Raw genomic sequence first — 14,601 nt, forward strand, 5'->3', positions numbered from 1 at the left:
TGTCATGTTTTCAAATTGGAAGTGTGAGAATTAATTTAAAACTAACAATTCCCTCAGTATAAATAAAACTATGTTTGCATTACTAATCAATATAACATTTAAAATGTATTACTTCCACCTACTCATTAATTAAAGTTCTTGTGTATAAAACTGCATATTTTATCTAATTTTCATAAATTTAATATGTTGAATATTTTTATGTCATGTCACTGATGGTTTATTTTCACGTCATTGCAAACCTTATTAAATTGTGTCAGCTTTATTCATTACTTTTCAGTTTCCTAATAAACGTAGATAGATAGATAGATAGATAGATAGATAGATAGATAGATAGATAGATAGATAGATAGATAGATAGATAGATAGATAGATAGATAGATAGATAGATAGATTGATTGATTCGTTTATATTATAAACACTGACATGCGAAGTTGGTTTCCTGGGTCAGATTGTGGCTTCGTAAAAATAAAATTAAAATCAATGTATGCAATCAAACTATCCAACAAACAAAGAAAAAAAATAATTCATGAATTAGAGAACTTTTCAGAACTATTCACAAATTCTGTAGTTTTTTTTTATTATTATTATTATTTTTGAACACTATATATGACAAATTAACGAGATATTTTGCTTATTACGCACTTGTTTGGCACAAATGACCCCCATCCGCTTTGACAGAGCAGTGAAACTGTTTATGTCAATGTACGATTGTGAGATCGATCGCGTTTTTGGATTTAAATTTATGGCAACTTGACCCGGCCGACTCCTGCAAGTTTCGTCTCGTCTTTAATTTTCTATCTATCTATCTATCTATCTATCTATCTATCTATCTATCTATCTATCTATCTATCTATCTATCTATCTATCTATCTATCTATCTATCTATCTATCTATCTATCTATCTATCTATCTATCATCTTACGGCTCACTTTCTCGTGTTTTCCTTCTCTTTACCCGTTTGCTTCATGAGCAATCCTGATGTTTGCTTGCTTGATGCCCAGTGTGTACGGTAAAATTTCGAGTTTTTCCTTCAAGCAGGTTCTTTCTGAACAGAATATGGAACGAAAACTTACGTCATTTCAATGCATTATTGCAGCATGTTTAAATTATACTGAAACATCATCTATGTTTGTTACTTTTAGAATCAGTTCGAAATATGCTAATCATTTTCTGAAACGCTTTCATCCTCATCAGTATCCTGCTTAACATCAATTTCTCCAGCGTCACATGTTTTAGTAAAAGAATGTTAAGTCATTATGTCATATGCTTGTTATTTACTCATATTGACGAAACTGAATACTTTTAAAATCGACTGTTTATGCTGTGCGGAATAATAATTAATGTTGTCGTTTATTTAGGCGTCAAAAAGCAGCTTTATTTAATTAGGTCGAATTTTCCTTTTCTAGAAGATAACATGATTATGGAATACAGACAGACAGACAGACAGACAGACAGACAGACAGACAGACAGATAGATAGATAGATAGATAGATAGATAGATAGATAGATAGATAGATAGATAGATAGATAGATAGATAGATAGATAGATAGATACGGCTATTATTGTCACTACTTGCACATGCTAATCAAATAGCAACATATCTTAAAAGAAAATCCTGCAATAATTCAGGCAGTAAGGCCTATTGAAGTTCAGACCCTGAGATTGTGGGATCAAATCCCACTACTGAGACTGTGTGCCTCTGAGCAAGTCACTTCGCCAGACTGGGCTGCAATTGGAAAATTTCAAGAAAAGTAACCAAATATACCTCAAATGATAAAGATGTCAGCCAAATAATAAAAAAAATGTGATCTGTTCAAAGGCACTATATAATAGTGGACCGTGTAGGAATTCTATAATCGATAGATTGTTCTTATTTTTATTTTTCAAGAAAGCCGTCTTGTGCTAAAACGCGACTCTTTCGAAGCCTTTAGTGGAAATACTTTTATTTAAAAATTGCCACCATTACAGCTGCATATGGTTTGCATACGTCCTCTCGTAAGTCAAGGAACAATGGCCGTAAAGAAGTGTAAATTAATAAGATAGATAGATAGATAGATAGATAGATAGATAGATAGATAGATAGATAGATAGATAGATAGATAGATAGATAGATAGATAGATAGATAGATAGATAGATAGATAGATAGATAGATAGATAGAAAGTGTATAATAAAGGAGTGGATATGATTGCAATTATATGACAAAACAGAACAAATAAATAGAAAGGCGTAAATTACACTATTTTATAGATAGAAAGGAAACAGAATAATCAGTAATAGAAATAAAATAGAAAAATAAGAGATTTTTAGTAGAGAGTAAAAAACTCACCTATATTTTTTGAAGGAAAATGTGGTATAGAAATAAATATTACATTTTTCTTTTACTATTAACCAATTCATCATTCGTATTTCAGTCTTTAATAATCGGTAAAAAAAAATTAAAAAAAAGCCCGGTTGTTACTCGTGGTATTAGTAGCTGCGGTCGTAGTTGTCGATGCAGTCAGTATGTGGAAGAGCACTTTAGTTAGTATTACCATATCAATTGTGAATTTAAACAGATTTTAAAATGTGGTAATTTGATCTCTGTTGTCTGTCAGATTTTCAGCAGTGGCTAAACTGTTTGTGCTCCCGCCTATTCTGACGTTGTAAATATTGTTGATGATTCTATAACCTCCTTCCCTTGTAGCAAGATAAATATTGTTATGAGAAATCCCATTGGCGTAAACAGTTGGAAGAAATTAGAGAAAATCAGACCAACTTAGAGCTCACACGGTGTTAGATAATCATCATCTGTATTCCTGGAAATGTTTAACAGGCATTGCGCGTTCATATAATAATAATAATAATAATAATAATAATAATAATAATAATAATAATAATAATAATAATAATACAATCACCTAAAGCATATACACGTATACACACATCAAACTACCTTTTTTTGTTGGCCTATAGGCCTGATATAAGCGGCAGTCACGGGACTATGTCCAATATAATAATAATAATAATAATAATAATAATAATAATAATAATAATAATAATGTTTAACAGTGTAACAAATATTTAGGTGTTATGTGTTTTTTGTATGGTAAGCAGGAGGACGCCGTTCAGTTGGTGGTGCAGCTCCCGTCTGAGTGACTACACCTGCATGTGAACGCCATCAGGCCGCTCCTCTGTAACTTAAAGTTTCCTAATTTCACGACAATAGTTGCGCGTGTGTTTCATTGGCTAATTCGTGCGCAATCATCGGCCGGGTGGCCCGCAGGATGAGGACTTGTGTGATCCGCTGTGACTAATGGATTTCACGCAGATGCCAATATTGGATACACAGGCGTGCACGCGCACAGACGTATAGCGTATACTGTAGAGATCGTAGAGAAAACATTTTAAGAAGCGATCAATAGGGTACCTGTTGGTCCTTGTACGCGGTTTTCCTTGTGCGGGTTAGACTTGTCATGCGTGGATTCCTTGTCTTTGTATTATGGATGACGGGATTAGCGGCCTTCAAAGAGATATCTTCCTTTATGTTTTTAATACAATTATTTATCGATTAATTCACTCAGAATTCTTTCTTGTTTTGCTTTATAGGGGGGGTTAAATTTAATTACTGTTCTTACAGTACAAATATGTTTGAAATGTGTTTTTAATTGTTATTAATAGATGCGTTATTTTTCAGACCTGCAGCTATAATCCCAACCATTGGGATGAAATTGGAAATTAAATTTGAAAAGCAAAAAATAAAAACAATGCTCTGTTAATAGATCTTATTAAATAAACGTACGCCTCTATACTGAGAAAAAATATTTCACAGATGGATCAGATCTTCAATCGACACAGCATGAAAATGTGTCTGCCGCAAGCGAGCAGCATAACAAAGATATCACGAAGAGATCAGGCGAACGACCGACGCCCAATTGCCGAATGATTTTCTGCCTGCTTTTACATTTGAGCTGATGCCTGGCTAAACCTGGAAGTAAAAAAAAAAACAAGATCACACTCTCTTTAAGAAAACATTGTTATTTTTGCATAATTGGGACAATTGGACTCCCACGTGTAAGATTTGGGATTAAAAAAAAAAAGAAGAAGAAAAAAAAAACAACAGGAACGAAGATTGGAATGACACCACTTTGCACTTTAACAATCCGATTTCGTCAGGATACAAGTTGTTTGTTTAACACGACAGCTCTGTGCACCCAGTCGCACGCTTTGCACACTCATTAAAACGATTATTCACGACCTGTCGAGTGTTTTCTAGTTCATTCACACGAAAATCTTAGAGCTCTACTATCTGTCCCAAAACCACTACGAATTAGGCAAAGTCTGGCACTTCTGAGGAAATATGGACACTTCGCACTTGCCTGTTGCATCTACCACATGCTTCTTCTTTGCTCACAGGTACGCTTCTGTTAGCACTCGTGCATTATTAATGACTAAGTGCATAGCTCTGATTTCAAATATATATATATATATATATATATATATATATATATATATATATATATATATATATATATATATATATATATATATATATATATAAAGAGTGTTACGTTTTACATAACTTTACATTGAACAAAGATAAAAACCCAGAACAGTAAACCAAATTAAATCAATGTTTTATTTAGTTTTTTGTGCCTACTCTCAGAGATTTGCACAAGCCGTCACTAGAGTATAGAAATATGTGCAGGGGGGCTTAATTGAGTCCCGCCGATTAAAGAGCATTTGAAACCAATGTCAGTCCATGCAACGTCAGCGTAGGACGATCCACGCTTTGCTCCAATGTTATACACTAACGCAAATACATAAACGAAGCAATATAGATAACAGAGTTCCCGCATACTGGTGCATCGATTCGCAATTGTTGAAAGCGTTTCAATAAACTCCAGACCGACACAAATATAAAATATCCCGTTCTGCCATCAGTCAATAAGGAAGCGCCAGCCTCCCAATCCACAGGTCACAGGGGCACGCCAACTGTAACAGACCGAAATCAACGTCCAGGAAATGATTTGTCTTTAAAAGAAACAAAGCCCGAAGGCGCTCGGCTGATACTACTGCTGCTGCTGCTGCTGATGATGATGATGACGACGAAGAAGAAGAAAATGTTGGCGCCCTGGCATTTTTATGGGCATTCTTAACATGCTGGTAATCATTTCACTTTACAGTAATGACAGCTGAGACATCTCGCAGCCTCATACAGTGCAACCGCCATAAAAGTGATCACAACATGGGTGAGAGTTCAAAGCAAGCACAAATAAAACATTTCTGACGCAAAGTTTGGAGAGCTTGGCAATGACAGCCACTCTCGACAATTAAAAATAAAGACAAACATGGAAGAGTTCGCCGCTCACATAGTCATCTGAACACGCAAAGTTGAAAAGACTAACATTAACGACGTTCACATAATTTCATTTCGTATGATGTTTGCAGAAAAAAATATATTATGATTATTAAATCAATTACAAAATAATTATTTACATTAATGTTAGTTTTTTTTTTGTGCAAAGCTAATAAGTAAGGCGGACATGCGCTTGAATATGAATTTACTGGAGTGTTTTTATTTAGGAAAAGTCTTCTTAAAGTTTGTAGGTTAGAAACGTTTACACAAATGTAATGGACGTAATGTGTACTACATGATAAAATACTCTACATTTAATAGGAATGTTATTCCTATTATTAAATAATAATAAAAAAACACAAAGAAAGAAACAAGTATAAATACGTGAAAAGATTCAACAATTAAGAAGACATCTGAATCATAAAAATATAATTTATCTGTTAACTTACTTGCCATTTTAAATATTATATTATGTTATATATTATATATTTACTCAATTATTTGCTGCCTAGATTAAGTTTAATTCTGCTGTTCGAAGAAGAAGAAGAAGAAGAAGAAGAAGAAGAAGAAGAAGAAGAAGAAGAAGAAGAAGAAGAAAGCACTGACAAAACATTTAACGAACATATAGAGATTAGTAAATATTTTGTTGCAACTTCTGAGTACATTGATAGCAACACCACCACCACTAGGATCTAGAAAATATCAATCTACTTTAAAAGGATCATTTTCCCTCCGTGAAGACATTGTGACTTTATTTATAACTCAATATGTCAGCCTCTGTGACATGGATCGAGTTAGGTTTTCAGCATTCTACTGCATCATTAATAATATTCTATTTAATAGCCAACTACTGCAACTCAAGACATTAAACAGACTGTAATGGAAAGGCGCTTACTTTAATGGTATCTAATATTCGCTTGAAACTGGAAGTGGAATTTCTATTTCTCTGTCTATAACGATATTTGAAGAAATTAGAATAATTCTAGGTTGGTATTTAATATTTGCTTTAATTTGGAAATAGAATTTCTGTTGATCTTCATTTAAAAATAATCAAAATGATTCAAGGTTGGTATTTAAAATTCGCTTATCTATCTATCTATCTATCTATCTATCTATCTATCTATCTATCTATCTATCTATCTATCTATCTATCTATCTATCTATCTATCTATCTATCTATCTATCTAAGACATTTACAATAAAAAAGTAATTCGAGGTTAGAAAAATAAGCTCTTAGTCTTTAAATTGGATGTGGTCGGAGCGCCCCCACTCTGCGACAGTTGGGATAATCGTTCTCTTGGACTCGGTTTATGTAAGCTCCCTTTGCTTTACAGTTTTAACATAAACGCTGTGTCTCAAAAAAAAAAAAACGACTCGTCTATCAGCAGGCATCATTAAAGTTGTGTTAGGGGAGCAGGGGCTGTCATTAACATATCAGGTTGGATTTATGTACATCTACATCAAAAATCAAATTCTAACAAATTCAAAGCATTTTCTAATATTCATTTTCATTTTGTGGTTGTTGTTATTATTATTATTATTATTATTTAAAAACATACTGTTATTTAATTTTTTTCAGAAAAAACAAAACTACTTTATCATTAACATAGGATCTAAACTACAATAATAACTTCAATAAATTTATTTTAATACCAATAACTGTATTAGGCGATATCAGTTCTTGAGTACTAACAAACTGATTATTTTTTAATTCAGGGAAAAGTAAATTACTTTGAAAAAAAATTCAAAATAATCATTTTTATAGTGAAGCAATCTATAATCACTAATTATGACTTTCACTGTAATTTGTCTTGGATTAAAGTGCTAAAAGTGCCCGCTAAATAAAATCAAATAAATAAAACCAAAAGATACAGAAAAAACTTTAACACTAAAAACCTTTTCAAACACACACACTGTGTCCATAGGAAAACCTGTACAGCTAACTTGACAAGCACATAAAATTCTGCAAACTGCGCAATTAAACACGTTTATATATATATATATATATATATATATATATATATATATATATATATATATATATATATATATATATATATATATATATATATATTCATTGCATTCGTAGTCTGTGTCACAATCTGATTGTATGGGTGGTTACCATTTAAACTATTTCAACCATATATATATATATATATATATATATATATATATATATATAAATGTAATGTAATTTTTGTTCCTGTGGAAATATACATACACAGAAAAAGACATTATCTGCTTTTCTTCTTTTGTGTTCTGTACGGAATGGGAATTCCTGTCCGCTAGCAAGTGCAGTCTGCCTATAGAAAAGTCGGCAGTTAATTCGAAGTACTCTGAAAAGGTTTAAGAGTGGAGTGCTCCTGTAGAATTTAGAAGAATAAATAAAATATTTACGTGTATATAAAATCTCACACACACACACACACAGATTATATATATATATATATATATATATATATATATATATATATATATATATATATATATATATATATATATATATATATATAAAAACATACATACACAAACACTATCATAGTTATAAATATTTATATTCCGCAACTATGAAAATTAATAGCTAACAAAAAAAGACATATTTGCATGTAAGAGCCGGGGTGGAATCTTGTTCATTGTTTTGGCATCTGTAGCTCTATTTTCAGTTTCACCTACCTAGCGATGGCTGACTGAATATCTGGTCAGATTTTCCTGCCGGGGAGTGCCATCTGTTTTGAGACTGCAGATTAGTTCAGAGTGGGCTCTCTAGTAAGGTAGGAATGTGAAGGGGCCACGCCCTCTGGGTGCGCTCCCACAAACCAAGAGCCACAGACAACCCCAAAACCTCTAATGATCTTCACCTTAACCTTCCCCTAACCCAGATTAGGACCACATTTGACCCAAACGCCCAGTGACTCCCATTTGCCTACACAGACACATTCGTTCACGAACACGAGCACGAGCGCGAGTCTGCTTGATGTGCTTTTTTTACTACATAATAAATTAAACCAACAAAAAAAAAATCTCGTCAAATACAAATGGCTTTTGGAAATAAAACCACATCAGACGTGTACGAGTCCTATTTTCGTGCAATTCAAAATGATAAAAAAAATTATTTAAAAAATTCATGCAGCATTATTGCATTTCTTTTATAGTATACGCGCGTTTCAGGTTTTATCCATAAAGAGAAATTAAGAAAGGTATGGCCGTTATAAAGACAGTGTGCCATGTGAACGGCATTACAAGAAAGAAAGAAAGAAAGAAAGAAAGAAAGAAAGAAAGAAAGAAAGAAAGAAAGAAAGAAAGAAAGAAAGAAAGAAAATTAATCTCAAACATGGGTGTGTTCTTCTCGGTGTCTTCACGATTGAAAAACGTGAGAAATTAAACATTCTACAGACAGATCATTTTGAAAGCATCCCTGCAAGGTTTGGACCTGTTGTTGTACAGTTTATTAGTGAAATGTAGTTTAGACACCGTATATTATTTCTGATTTATAAAGGTACTTAAATGGTAAAATATATATAAAAAGAAACATATTAAACTAGTGCTACTTTATATTCACGACTTTTTTTTTTTGTTAATGTTATGTTCCAGTGAAGAATAATTTTCAATCATTTACATATTTCAATAATATTATTGGGAAAATATAAACTCAAATTATTATTTTGATATATAAAAGGTGGAATTTTACATTTTAACCTGCTTGAATGCGATTCTCTCCTATTATTGAATATATAAGAAAATTATTTTTGAACATTATTGAATGTATAGGAAAATTATTATTGAACATTCTAGAATATACAGGAGAATTACATTCAAACAATTATATATAGGATAATTATTAATTATTACTAACTATATGGCAAAATTATTATTGAACATATTGTAATGTATTGGAGAATTACATCCAAGTACTTTGACATTTAAACTTTCTAACAAGAATAGTACGAGTAAATCAATTTTATTTTATGGCTCATCGATGTCATCGTGTGTTTCTGTCTCTATATAAAGATGATCGTCAGAAGAGGAAGAAAATGCAAAAAAGAGTATTTTCTTTTAATTTCGACTCGAAATGTCATAGAAGCAGCACAAGCGGGAGCGTTAAATCTACATAAACATTTCCACTCTAAATAAAGCTGCAGCCCCCAAAGCGCCGAGCCCCCGGCTCTCTCCCGTTACCGGTATTTCGGTGCCTCTCGGATCCGCCAAACGCAGATCTGCGGGTCTCCGGAGCTCCGGCGGTGCAACTCAGTTTCCCGTGCGGGCTCTCGAGGACCGTTGCTCTGCAGCCCGTTACTTTCCGTTTTATATCAAAATGAATTTGATGGCTGTTCTTTTCGGGCAACTTTCAACTTGCCATTAATGCAAAGCAGGCAAGCGGACGCCCGCACTCAGCCCGAGTTTCTCGCACTCGCGATTGCTACGAGACCCGCCGGTTTGTTAGGACGAGTTCAGTTTTGTCGCGCCGCGGTCGCGTTAGCCATAAGCGTTCAAAATGATAACGCGACTCGAGCTTCCGCAGTTAGGGGAGACTTGGGCGCCTTCTTCGAAATTCTGTACATTTTCAAGGCAGTCGTCCTGTGCCATTCGGCCGGGTCTTTGTCTGTCTCGTGGTAACCCCATTTAACATTTCGACGATAACATCTCGAGGAGCGAGTTGCATTTCCACTGGCCTATTGTGAAATGCCGAGAGGCAATATTGCATTACCGCTAGACAAATTCAATACAATGCAGCTTTAAGAAATGAACAAATTAGTGCACACACAGAGTTCTCTGTAGTGCCTAACTTCCAGATAGCGTCATTGATTATTTTACCGTCCTTTTTTATTTGTTTACAAGGCCAAAAAACTCTAAAATATATATATGTATTTATTTGTTTTGCAATTTGCTACATTAAGACGTGCAAAACCTCCAACCAACCAACAATAATTAACTGAAAACAAGCTGCACGATGTCACACTGCCTTCCCTGATTTCTATGCGAACGCATGTATGCACGCGATGATCGTTTGCGGCCGTTAATTTTCTGTGGTTGAAAAGTAAGAAACGGAAAAGACAGGGCCGGATTTTTTCGTGACAACTGTCATCGAATTCCACGCGCTCCTCCATTTCACGAGGACGTCTTTGGTTCTTCCTCGTGTATGTGAAGGCTGCGATGCTAAATAAATGGCACTCGAGACGAACTCCTTGTCTCATGTCGCACTATTGAAGGTCAAGGCCTACCTAGCCCACAACCAGAAAGAAGCCACAGCAACTGATCAATTCATGGCAATCCACTGCATGCAAATAAGACAAAGTTTTCAGCATATATAAACGTAACTGTCTTGTTTTCTTTTTTGTTTGTTTTATTTTTTTCGGTTAACATTTTTAAGCGACAAACACCGGCATATGACCACATCATCACAATAATGAAATCTGAAGACGACATTAACAATCACTCAAGAATTTTATGAGGCATTTACTCAACACGGGTTACACGTTCGCAAGGTTTACCTATAATTACAATAGGTATTAACAATTTACTAATTACAAAAAAAGAATGTGACCTGTTAGTGACCACATACATTAAATATGCACACAACATAAACTAAAGGCAATCATTATTTTTGTCCCCTTCTGAATCGTTTGTCTGGCAGTGCTGCAAACTCAAAAGAATTATGATCATAAGAATCATCATCATCATCAAAAAAAAAAAAAAAAAAAAAAAAATAGGCCTTGCGTTACATTTGAACTTTTCTACATCCAGTCTTTGGTCTAAATGAGCAAAAAATAAAAATTAAATTAAATTAAAATAATAATAATAATAAAGAAAGTAAACACTAAAGTCTTTAAATTTCTCTTTTCAAGAAAAGGACAAAATAATAAATAGCCTACGGGTAGGGTCCGATCATTATTACGGATGAACCCTTTTAGGTTCATAATACAAATTACATCTTCATTGAGGAAAAAAAAAAAATAATATATAATTAAAGAAAATTAGTATTTCATTTTTGGAAAAAAAAAAAAACACAAAAATAAAAATAAATTTTCGAAAGGCACCAGCAGCCCCCATGCAAACCTGTAATACTGCAAACATGGGAGCGCTTCGGTGTTAGGCAGACCTGTTAAAATGAATGAAATTGCAGTCACTACTTAAATACACATTCTACAATCCCGATAATCTACAATTTCTCCCCACATTGCACGTTTACTGACAATGGAATAATAAACAACTCTGGAGACTTGACAGATGTGTACAGAAAATGGGGAACTTTGAATAAAAAATACCTGGGCCCCCTTTTTTTTCTCATTTTCGTTTCTCGTTTTCTCTTTTTCTTTTCTTTTTTCTCTTTCTCGCTCTCTCTCTCTCCTTTATACAATGCAAATGTGTGTAAAATGTTCACTTACAGTCTGATCCAGTGGATGTTTGTTAGTGTATAAGAGGGTTAGAAGTTGACCCCTGATTTTGATGTGTGAAGTAATCAGAAAGTCCACCGGAAAGTCCCGTAGTAAAACTTGGCAAAGACGGTCTTAAAGACTCACAGGGGAGAGTCGAGGGCGCCTGCGGAGACGCGGAGGAGGCTGCCCTGGCTGTCATTGAAGTGCTGCTTTGAGAAGTCATTGAAGGGTGGGGAACGTGAGGGAAAAAGTAACTGGTTTGACCTGCTAGAAGGTTTACTGAACAAGGATTTATGGAGTACGTGCCAGAGCAGGGGACTGACAAACCACATGGCACAGAGGCGGCCAGCGCTGCTGCCGTAAGGTGATGAGTCGCATACGGGATCTCGCCGTTTACAAGTCTGTCTACACTTAACCCATTGGAGGCAGAAAACGAGTGGTTGTTGCCCAAAGTGTTCTGAGTCAATACCGAGCTATAGGACATGGGGTGACTAGGGTAGGCGGACGTGGTCCCGTTGTAACTCAACGTACCGCTCGCCCGCGGGTGGTGCAGCGACAGGAACGGCGACATCGGCCAGTATAAAGAGCCGGCCCTATCCATAAACGTCAGTCCCGTGGAAGTTAGGCGCGCTCCCCGCTTAAACGCCAGCTTCGCTCTGGAAGTGGTCGACCGGCGGCGCAGCTTGCCCGTCGTGCCACCTATGAACACATCGTCACTTGAAGGGTCTAGCATCCAGTAATTCCCCTTCCCCGGGTCATCGTAATGCCTTGGCACTTTCACAAAACATTTGTTCAGGCTGAGGTTGTGTCTGATGGAATTCTGCCAACCTTGTTTGTTTTCCCTGTAATACGGGAAGTTTTTCATGATAAATTCGTAGATGCCATTGAGTGTCAGGCGCTTCTCGGGACTTTGCCGGATTGCCATCATAATTAAGGCATTGTAGCTGAAGGGTGGCTTCTCGTATTTGCCGTTTTTCTTCTCGCCGTCTTTCCCGCTGTCCCCATCTTTGCAATCCACTTTCTTCTCGTCCGCTTTCTCCTTGTCTTCGGAGCAGGATAACTCGGTAGAGCCGCCCTCGTTCTTGTTGCCGGCGCTCTCCGACTTTGCGTCCTGCCCCGGGTTTTGCAAAAGATTTTTCTCCTCTTCTTCGGACACGGAGCGGTGGTGGTTGTCACTCTGAACGGCTTCGGGCACCAGACTGTTTATACTGAACGAGGATTTAGGAATCATTTTCACTTCTTTCCTTTCTCCCATATCCAACATCACACATAGGTAAAACAGCAAACAGCAGCAGCACAGTTGGACCTCAATCTCATACGCTGGCAACTCCTGTAGTAAAAAAACAACTACTTCATGTTCTTTAAAACACGTCGATATAGGACAGCTAGCTACAATTAATTACGGAGCTGCAGACACTAGCCTGAAAAAAAAAGAGAGAAAAAATTGGTTGAACCCTTTTAGACGGCAGCCAACCAGAGAAGACGAAGTGGTGTAGCGTCTGCCCCCCTCGCAGCCAATCACGGGGCGTGCATTCACCGTAGCCGGCGTGCGTAAGGATACACAGAGTTCACCAAAGCACTGCTGCAAGAGCCCATCCCAGCGACAAAGATTCGCCTTCCCCACACAAATCCTACCAAGCAAATAAATCACTTCGCCTCCATCCGTCCCACTGTATTGGATAATTTTAGTCTGGTGCGTCAATATTTTCTCTTATTGTTTAAAGTTTGTTTATGCCTACTTGGAAAAACACAAGAGACAAACGGGAAGGTGGTAGAAGAGGAGAGGTACTACTTTATGTCTCCTAGCCCGATTCCGTTTGATTTAATCGAGGGGCTCTTTACAAATCTAACATTTTATTGAGGCAGTTAAATCTTTAAAATGACTTCTTTCTAGAAGCGCATTAATTGCCCGGCCGTTGACGCATGTCGTTTGATGGCGACTGGAAGCATTCAGGCATTCTCACCTACCCTCATAGCTTCAATGGAAAGAGAGAAAAGCACACGTTTTAACGTGGATCTCCAGGCCTCGAAAAATGCCTTCTGGCCAGACGTCCTTCCATTCTACAGTCGATGACATCCATGTGATTAAATCCACCGTAGACTATAGGTGGAGGGGCATCGCACATGCGAGCAGCCTTCGTTAAAGCCTGTCGCGCGGCGTACATTATTTTATTTCTAACGAAACCCGCCTTTCTTTCTTTCTTTCTTTCTTTCTTTCTTTCTTTCTTTCTTTCTTTCTTTCTTTCTTTCTTTCTTAAGAAGAAAAACTCTAAACATTCACACGTTATTAAGGCAGCGCTTGGCAGACCTTGAAGTCGAGTACTCCAAAAGTTGAGCGTTTACACTTCTGTGATTTACGTTACCTTAATATGGCAGAAAAATCGACTTTTATGATTCAAAATCATATAAACGTGGAGCGCACACGTCGTAAAGCATTAACCGAATACTGCGCACCGACAAAACGACGGCGAATCGAATTCTGAGATTTTACCCTTGGGCTTTTATGATCGGCAGAAATGCCCGCTAAAGAAGAACGAGAAGGCCGACATATTATGAACGCCCCTGTTAAAAATCAAATGCATTGAAACGCGCCTTTTTAATTCTCACCAAGTGTAAACATCGTAGTGGAAATAAAATGAAGTTCTCCTTTTACATTTCTAGGAATGTAATCTCCGGATTATCCAAAGGAAATTACAGATCATGGACACCTGAGAAGAAGAAGCCTTAGGGAACTTGATTTTATCAGCTGCAGTGTACTGTATTATCTATAGCTATGTAAAGAAAAAAAATGGTGTTATAGTGCCTTTCATATCTATCTATCTATCTATCTATCTATCTATCTATCTATCTATCTATCTATCTATCTATCTATCTATCTATCTATCTTGT

The 14,601-nt window shown here is 36.0% G+C and overlaps 1 protein-coding gene across 1 annotated transcript; it reads right to left on the bottom strand.

Moving 5' to 3' along the window:
• Nucleotides 1–10,761: 10,761 nt before the first annotated feature.
• Nucleotides 10,762–13,128, bottom strand: foxg1a (forkhead box G1a). The gene has a single exon (XM_028822069.2). The coding sequence runs from the start codon at nt 12,974–12,976 to the stop codon at nt 11,744–11,746; it is 1,233 nt and encodes a 410-aa protein (XP_028677902.1). The 5' UTR covers nt 12,977–13,128; the 3' UTR covers nt 10,762–11,743.
• Nucleotides 13,129–14,601: the final 1,473 nt, after the last annotated feature.

Source organism: Erpetoichthys calabaricus, chromosome 16, assembly GCF_900747795.2.
Source record: "Erpetoichthys calabaricus chromosome 16, fErpCal1.3, whole genome shotgun sequence".
NCBI classification, from domain to species: Eukaryota; Metazoa; Chordata; class Cladistia; order Polypteriformes; family Polypteridae; genus Erpetoichthys; species Erpetoichthys calabaricus.